The sequence below is a fragment of the Nannospalax galili genome, unplaced genomic scaffold (assembly GCF_000622305.1).
Source record: "Nannospalax galili isolate Female #2095 unplaced genomic scaffold, S.galili_v1.0 scaffold12032, whole genome shotgun sequence".
In the NCBI taxonomy this organism is placed as follows: Eukaryota; Metazoa; Chordata; class Mammalia; order Rodentia; family Spalacidae; genus Nannospalax; species Nannospalax galili.
The window spans coordinates 1-9,486 of NW_008330173.1; the positions used below are offsets into that span (position 1 = coordinate 1).

General features: G+C 40.7%; 1 protein-coding gene across 1 annotated transcript in view; it reads left to right on the forward strand.

The window, feature by feature from the left end:
- Nucleotides 1–1,008: 1,008 nt before the first annotated feature.
- LOC103742242 (nesprin-1-like) overlaps nucleotides 1,009–9,486 on the forward strand; it is a gene marked incomplete at its 5' end in the record, with an annotated part of 11,588 nt that continues 3,110 nt past the window's right edge. Inside the window, 6 exon segments of the mRNA XM_017800673.1 lie at nucleotides 1,009–1,274; nucleotides 3,054–3,246; nucleotides 3,248–4,391; nucleotides 4,394–5,217; nucleotides 8,566–8,903; nucleotides 9,092–9,236. Coding sequence (XP_017656162.1) covers nucleotides 1,009–1,274; nucleotides 3,054–3,246; nucleotides 3,248–4,391; nucleotides 4,394–5,217; nucleotides 8,566–8,903; nucleotides 9,092–9,236 — 2,910 coding nt within the window.

The window sequence follows — 9,486 nt, forward strand, 5'->3', positions numbered from 1 at the left end:
CGACTTCTCTCCAGGGGAAATAAAGGAAGCCAGGACAGAGCGAAAGATGTCCTGCGTTCAGTGCATTCACTCCCATATGCCTGGGTGTGTCTCCTTAGGCATTGGTGCAGCTCCTTAGGCATCCCAGCAGCTCTCTGGTGACAAGAAAAGACAGATCTGAAAGTAAATACTCATAAGCTAAGCACAGTAATGCGTAGCTGTAGTCCACCTCTTTTGAGGTGAAATCACCTATTTTGAGGTGAAATCTTGAATCTTCAAGACAAGCCCAGGCAACATAGCAAGACCCTGTCTCAATAAGTAATTAAATAAAAAAATAGTAAATATCCATGTATATGCTTGGAGTTCTATATGGTCATTTTCATTTGAAAACATTCATTGTGCTCTTTGTTTCTTAGCAAGAAAGCTGTCATTTAGCCCACAGAATGAGGGGACTGCTGTTAGGCAAACACAGAGCCACATTATTATTCATATTTTTATTACCATATAGCTACAACTAGAGGAGTGTAAGCCTATTAGTTAATTACATTACCATTATGTAATTAATGTAAATATAAATATGATTTCTGATGTAAGTAATGTAAAGTACAATGGGGAATGATTTAAGTATATTGATTTGATTGGAAAGAGGATCAGATTTTAAGCAAAGTTTGAGATTTTTTTTTCTATGACAATGAATTATCTCTATTTTGTACTAAATACTTTTATAGTTACAGAAAAAATAGAAAATAACAGATTAAATTTTTTCATGAAAGACTAAATTCTTTAAAGTTATTTTTGTGAAAACTAGGCCTCACTTCAAGTCTATATACTTGGTTATACTTCTAAAAATAAAAGAATGTACCAAAACATGAAAGTCATTCTGATTTTTAACACAACTGAAAATTTATGTTCATAGGAAGATAAGGTTTTTTTAGTTTTCAGATTTTATTTAGAGGTCTTGTGTTTGTTTCACTCTGTTTACATGGGACCGTTGATCACTTATTACCTGTTTTCGGTTGGTATCTTTAGGATTTTGTTAAGCAGCTACAGTACAAACAGGCATCAGTGGGCACCATCGTAGAAAAGGTAAACAACTTAACCAAGAAGCAGGAGTCTCCTGAACACAAGGAAATAAGCCACTTAAATGATCAGTGGCTGGATCTCTGCCTTCAGTCTGACAAGCTGTGTGCACAAAGGGAGCAGGATCTTCAGAGAACCAGGGATTACCATGACCACATGAATGTGGTTGAAGCATTCCTTGAAAAATTTACTACAGAATGGGATAATTTGGCCAGGTAACAGAAATTCTCCTGTGGGTCACCATAATGCTAAGCCAGAAATTGACATAATATCATTAAGGTCCTAATGTTGTGTGGGTAGAGACTTGTAGGATTCCTAGTTTAACACTAATTAACCAGAAATCAAGAGAGATGTTTGAAAACAGCACTGTTTTTCTGAGACCTCAGAAACCATTCCAAAGACTGTTACTCTATGAATATTTCTACTGTTGTCTAATTAGGAATCATTGACTATCACCCATGAATTTGTGAAATGAATCCATCTTGAACCTCTATGTTCCGGAAGTTTCTTACTAAGTCTATGAAGTGATACAGTCTATGTAATTTAGTCAAATTTGGTCACTGTATGAGTTCCTTTTCTTGTCCTGTGACCAAATATCTGACAGAAAAAAACAGCTTAAGTGAGGAAGTTTATTTGGCCTTTCAGTGTGAAGGAATACAGTCCATTGCGGAGGGGAAGATGTGGCCATAGAGCCATAGAGGGCTCCCTGGTTGCAGGAGTGTGCAGCTCACCCAGCACACATTGAAACAGGAAGCCCAGGGCACATAGGCTATAATACCTCAAGCCCATCCCCAGTGACTCACTTCCTCTAGCAAAGCTCTACTTCTTAAAGGATCCACAACCCTCCTAAACAGTGTCACCAGCTGGGATCAAATGTTCAATCACATGAGTGAGTCTACAGGGGACATTTCACATTCAAACCACACAGTCATATTATAGAAATCAGTAAACAGTTCAAATTCAGTTAATTTTTGTCCTTTGAGAGTTTTGGTTCTTGAATCCTTCATAGATTTTTATCTTTTGAAAAATAAGTATGATCCCTCCACATATACTGGTACTTCATATATGTACTTTTTCTACCATGATCTATTAGCTTATTGCAATGAAATGCCAGAATTATTCCAGATGTAGATAAATCATGGTAGGGTTTTACTGCTTATTTATTTGATGTGCTGTCTTCTGATTTGTTTACTTTTCCTTGATGTTTAGCACTTTACTGGTCTGGGGAATAAATCCAGTCAGGATCAGCAACACCCCTCCATATTTCTGGTTTATAATAGTTCTATAGGCACCTCAAACCTAATGTGTCCAAGACCAACCAGACTGATTTCTCATACTTTACAATCTATTACTTGTAAATTCAAGACAGATTAGAAGATCTAGCTTTTCCATCTGTGCTTTGTGATGGAAAAGGTGATGATTCTTTAAATCACACATTTATTTTAAGATTTCTCGTATCTAATTACAGATGTACAAAAATATCTAAATGCCTATAAATAGCTCTTAGAGCTGTGACTTACACCTTCTAGATTGTGCCATCTAGCATTCTACCATTTACTATATCTTGCTCCCATAAGAAAGTATATAAATCTTGTATTATTAGTGACATTCAATTCTATTTTTATAATGCGGCAGAGCAGTATTTCTCAGTGTGTAACTGTGCAAGATCATCTAGGGAATCTTGTTACTGTGCAGATTCTACATAGTTGAGATCCCGAAGACGCTAAAGGCATGTGGCGATGTGATTGGAGGCCAGCATTATCTGTTAAGAATAGAGTGGAAAAATACTGAGGCAACCTGCCTTGATTCAACTTCTGATACAGGGCTAGATGAGACTTGAATTCCATTCTAACTACAACAGCTTTATCATTAAACCATGAATTGAACTAGTCACTGTGAGTCTAAGCTAAGAACATCCATTTACAGGAGATGCTGTAATGTCATTTAATGCAGTAAGGTGCTCTTTGCTCATATATTCTTCAATGCATTTCTAGGTCTGATGCAAAAAGCACGGCTGTCCACTTGGAGGCTCTGAAACAGTTGGCCTTGGTATTGCAGGAGAAGAAGCATGCCATTGAAGATCTGAAAGAGCAAAAGCAGAGGATGGTAGAGCATCTGAATCTGGATGACAAGGAATTAGTGAAGGAACAGACCAGCTACTTTGAGCGACGCTGGTTTCACCTTGAGGAAGGACCTTGTTAAAAGGAAAATCCAAGTGTCAGTCACCAACTTGGAGGAGTTAAATGTGGTGCAGTCCAGATTCCAGGAGCTAGTGGAGTGGGCAGAAGAACAACAGCCCAACATCGCAGAGGCCCTGAAGCAGAGCCCCGCTCCTGACATGGCTCAGAACCTCCTCCTGGACCACCTGGCCATCTGCAGTGAGCTGGAGGCCAAACAGATGCTCCTGAAATCGCTGATGAAGGATGCTGATCGTGTGATGGCTGACCTCAGCCTCAATGAGCGGAAGCTGATTCAGAAAGCACTCGCGGATGCTCAGAAGCATGTGAGTTGCCTCAGTGACTTAGTAGGTCAGCGAAGAAAATACTTAAACAAGGCTCTGTCTGAGAAAACCCAGTTTCTCATGGCAGTATTTCAGGCTACCAGCCAAATTCAGCAACATGAGCGAAAGATCACGTTCCGGGAACATATCTGCCTACTTCCGGATGATGTGAGCAAGCAGGTTAAAACATGTAAGTCTGCCCAGGCCAGCCTCAAGACTTACCAAAATGAAGTCACTGGGCTTTGGGCACAGGGTCATGAATTAATGAAAGGAATCACAGAGCAGGAAAAGAATGAGGTTCTGGCAAAGCTTCAGGAGTTGCAGAGTGTTTATGACTCTGTTTTGCAAAAATGTAGTCACCGGTTTCAAGAGCTAGAGAAGAATTTAGTTTCTAGAAACCATTTTAAGGAAGATTTTGATAAAGCATAACACTGGCTCAAACAAGCAGATATTGTTACGTTTCCTGAAATCAACCTCATGAATGAAGGCCCTGAGCTTCACGCACAGTTGGACAAATACCAGCACATCCTGGAACAATCCTCAGAATATGAAAATCTTCTACTCACACTACAAAGGACTGGGCAGGCCATGCTCCCGACCCTAAGTGAAGTTGATCATTCCTACCTCAGTGAAAAGCTAAGCACTCTACCCCAACAATTCAATGTCATTGTTGCCTTGGCTAAGGACAAGTTTTATAAAATCCAGGAAGCAATTCTGGCTTGAAAGGAATATGCATCTTTGATAGATTTAACAACCCTGTCTCTGAGTGAACTGGAAGATCAGTTCCTGAAGATGAGGAAGATACCCTCTGACCTGATAGTGGAAGAGAGTGTGTCCTTCAGGAGAGCTGCAGAGCCCTTCTGGGTGAGGTGGTGGGCCTCGAGCAAGCCATAGATGAACTAAACCAGAAGAAAGAAAGCTTTCGCAGCACAGGTCCGCCTTGGCATCCAGAGAAGATGCTGCACCTGGTCACCTTGTACCACAGGCTGAAACGGCAAGCCGAGCAAAGGGTCAACTTGCTAGAAGACACCACTAGTGCTTACCAGGAGCATGCAAGGATGTGTGAGCAGTTAGAGAGTCAGCTGGAGGCTGTGAAAACCAAGCAGGCCAAAAAGTGAAAGGAAACACTCCCAGTGGAGGAGAAGCTCAAACTGTATCACTCCCTGGTGGGAAGCCTGCAGGACTTAGGGATTCTGCTCAAAAGACTAGCTATGCACCTGGAGGATCTCACTCCGCACCTTGATCCCAATGCTTATGAGAAAGCCAAGGGTAAGGTCCAGGCTTGGCAAGAGGAGCTGGACTGGTTGACCTCTGGCATTGGCGAGACAGTGATGGAGTGCGAGAGCAGAATGGTGCAGAGCATAGACTTCCAGACAGAAATGAGCCGCTCCATGGAGTGGCTGCGGCGGGGAAAGGCAGAGCTCAGCGGGCCAGTGTACCTGGACCTCAGCCTCCAGGACATCCAGGAGGAGATCAGAAAGATCCAGATCCACCAGGAGGAGGTCCGGTCCAGTCTGAGGATCATGAGTGCCTTGAGTCACAAGGAGCAGGAGAAGTTCAAGAAGGCCAAAGAGCTGATCTCGGCAGACCTGGAGCGCACGCTGGCTGAGCTGGCAGAGCTGGATGCCAACGTGCAGGAAGCCTTGCGCACCCAGCAGGTCGGTAGGAGGCGCTCTGGTTTCTTTTTTACCATGCTCCTTTAGAGCCATGCATGAGAAGTCTGATCTTGGTTGTTTGGTTAAGAGCTGCTTCTTTAAACATTGCTTTATTCTAGCCAAGTGTGGTGACTTATGCCCATAATCCCAGAACTTGGGAGGTAGAGGCAGGAGGGTTAGGAGTTCAAAGTCATCATCTGCTACATAGCCGGTTTGAGGTCGTCTTGGGCTACAGGAGGCCTTATCTCACTAAACAAACTAGCCCAAACATTGCTTTTTTGATACTACGTAGAATTGTCTCCAATAGTGACATAAAAGGGCATTTTTATGCCGTGTGCTCCCTCTTGGTTCCATTTTAGGTAGATTACTATGTCAGGATTTTTTTTCCCCTCAGCTTTATTAAAAGACAATAAATAATTTTGATAATACATAGCAGATTCAACCAACATCAAAAGAGAATTTCTTTTTCTTTTTGCTATTAACTTGTATTCCTTGTGCACAGTACTAGGTTTCATAAGGATGTTTTCATGTTTCCTCCTCAGGCCCCCTCCCCTGCTTCCCCACGCCCTTCATTAATCTCTTGCCTTCCCCTAAACAGATTAGTTTTTACTTTCATATCACACATACATATGTAGGTATGTGTGCTTGTGTCTGTATAAGATCCAAAATCTGTAAATGGGAGAAAACGTGATACTTGTCTTTCTGGGTCTGACTTAATTCATATCTCCAGTTGCACCTTCTGCAAACGACATCATTTCCTTCTTTATGAAGAAGGAATCAAATTCCATTGTGTATATATGATATTTTCCTTTTTAAAAATGTTTATTTTTACCTTATTTTGTGTTATGAGTGTATTGCCTGTATGTGTATAAGTGCACCCATGTCCGACAGAGGTTGGAAGAGGGCATCAGATCCCCTAGAACTGGAGTCAGGACGGTTGTTGCCACCATATGGGTACTGGGAATCGAACCTGGGTCCTCTGCAACAGCAGCTAGTGCCCTTAACCACGGAGCCATCCCTGCAGCCCCACCATACTTCCTTTATTCGTCTTTTAATGGACACTGAAGTTAACTCCATAACTTAGTCATTATGAAAAGCACTGCAATAAACATGGATGTACAAGTACCTCTGTGATATGTTGACTTGGAGTCCCACTGGTAAATGCCCAGGGGTAGTACGGTTGGGTTATATGATACATCTATTTTTAGTATCCTGAGGAATCTCCAAACTGATGTCACTGACATATTTTCAAAACTTCTGAACATGTACAGGCTTTTTATCTTTTTACACTATCCCATTAATGATAAACAACAATAGCAACCATTCACTAGCATTTACATAATATAGGGTATTATGGGTGATATAGAGATGACCTCAAGTATATGGCAGGATGTAGGTTACATGCAAATACTGCAGAGGTCTTATGAGCAATGCCCCAAAGAGGTGGTGTGAATATATTAATAAAATATACCACCAAGGAATGATTAATGACACTCTTTTTAAACCACATGAAACCTGACATTTCTTGAATAACATTGGTTGGGAAGGATTCAAAGAGAGTGAAGACAAATGGATGACACAGACCAGCCCTGGTGCTGAGGCTTGCTCTTTGGTGGAGTGTCCCATCTGTTCTTTCATTTCTTCTCCCTTCAGGAAGGAGTGCTTCCCTTCCCTTGCTTCTGTGAAGCACAGCAGAAGCAAGTGTAGAGTACACACTGATGATAAGATGTGGGAACCACAGACAGCATCAAGAACATGTGAGGAGCTTCTCAGATTCTTCTCCTACTGGGCCTTGCAAATTCTCCTCATTCAACGAAAGAAAACAGACATAGTCATGGCCAGAGGATTACTTTCTTTAATCCCCTGACCTTGAGGTGACAGAGTAGCTCAGCTGGTAAAACTCAGTTTTTTGCCAAGCAGGTGCATGACCCTGCCTTTGACTCCAACACTGCATCAACAGGTTGTGATGCTGCACTCCTGTGTGCCCAGCACTTGAACAGTAGATGCAGTGGGAGGATCCGAAGTTCAAGGTCTTCCTAAATACATATAAGTTTGAAGCCACTTGGGCTTCATGAGACCTATCTGCTGGCCACTGTTTACTCAGAATTTTATTGTTGCTATATTGCATTGGATCTTTATCATTCAGGCTTGGAGAAACACCTGGGTTTCAAGGATCATCTTCTCAGCACACAGAATCTTTCCTATCACTTTCCTTGATGTTTTTATACAGATTAAGTCCAACACTTCAAATAGTGAAATTTTAACATTTGAGTGTGATTTTAATGAATGGAAAATGATGAGTTTTAAAAGTCTTTTAGTATACTTCTACTTCATGTTAGTTCAAAGAAGTTGTAAAAACTGTTTTCCTGGGCTGGTTGTACCCTGTAGCTTAGAAGTACAACCCTTGCCTAACAGGCACAAGGCCTTAGGCTCAACCCCCAGTACCAAACCAAGCCAAACAAAACAGAAACCTGTTATTCCAAGAACTGTAGATACAGAGATAGCCCCTTAGTACAGGGCAAGAACTGGCCTTTTCATTCTTGAAAAAAAAAACCTATCACATAGCTTGTTTGTTTTGACATGGCGAATTTTTAAACACAATATTAAATGTCAGTTCAAATGCCTCTGCTTCTGTGTGTCCCTACCCAAATGATGTCTCCACCTAAATCCATCTGTCTTCACTCTCTCTGAAGCATTTCCAACTCCCAGTCTGACTCTCCTAGGTCCTGCCTTCCCATTCTCTCCTAGTCCTGTGTTAGTCCTTCCTCCTGGATTATTGTTTCTCTATCTTCTCTTGCACAGGGTGTTTGTCCAGCCACAGCTGTTGATGGCTGGCTGGAATGTTTCCCTTCCTTCTGGATTTGAACAGAAAGGTCTTGCAGATTCATACTTTTTCTGCTATAATTTCTGTTCAAGACTCATGGACAACCTGTTCATTTCCAGAAACTATTTATCTAGCAAATGCTTGCTTGGAAGTTTTATGTTCCTTTTCTTTTAACCAACCAAGACACAACCATATTTTCAAAACATTCAACCCAAAACATATTACTAAAACCTTTGATTTTGTCTTTAGAGAAAGAAAAGATAGCTTAAAGATAACAACAAAATTTGTTATTTATTTCTCTCATTTATTTATTCTTTAATTGCAATGATGAAATTATAGCAAGGTTAGCAAAACGAAAAATAAAGGACTCCACTGAATTGCACTATGAAAACAATTCCACGAACTCATCTGTTTACTTGCGATGTGCATTTATAGGATTGAGAACAAGAAAAGAAATGGAAAATTAGAATGAGGTTTTGCAGGCCTATTGTAAATGGGATATTTTATTTACAATTACTGTCTTTCAGGCTACCTTGACTGAAATATACAGACAGTGTCAAAGGTATTATCAAGTATTTCGAGCAGCTAATGACTGGCTGGAGGATGCCCAGGAAATGTCACAGCTGGCAAGCAATGGCCTCGATGTTGAGAGTGCAGAGGAAAATCTCAAAAGTCACATGGAACTTTTCAGCACAGAGGATCAGTTCCACAGTAATGTGGAAGAGCTCCAAAATCTAGTGGTCAAGCTGGATCCACATATCAAGCCAACTGGGAAAGAAGAGCTAGCACAGAAGATGGCTTCCCTGGGAAAGAGGAGTCAGAGGATCATCCAGGATTCCCACACCCAGCAGGACCTCCTGCAGAGGTATTATGATGGTTTCAGGCTTTAGGGTTTAGCAGAGCTAATTTTCACACAATGAACACTAAAATACTAAGGTATACATTGCACATGCAGATGCATTCTTCTCTCTTAATAGATATGTTGACACCAGAGCTCTATGTAGAAATGGGTGATTTTATGTTGGTTACTTATTTCTCTTGGACTCTTTCAAGATGCACAAATCAGTGGCAAGATTACCAGAAAGTGAGGGAAGAAGCTATTGAGTTGATGAATGACACAGAAAAGAAACTGTCTGAGTTTTCATTATTGAAGACGACTTCTAGTCAAGAAGCTGAAACAAAGTTGTCAAAACACAAGGTAAGTTTTGTTGGGCTTTTTAAAAATTTTTTTACTATCTTTTCATTTCAATTATAAAGTGTCTTTGTGGCATGATGTTTCCAAAAACAAATTATTAATTTTTATTTCCTATTTCCATCCATAAATATAATAAAGAAACAAATAAGCACATTTCAAAAGATGCAGAAAAAAATTCAAGAGCAATTTGCATCTGATAAAATATGCAGGTTTAAAATGGCAGTAAAGGACTGGGGAGATGGGAGATGGCTCA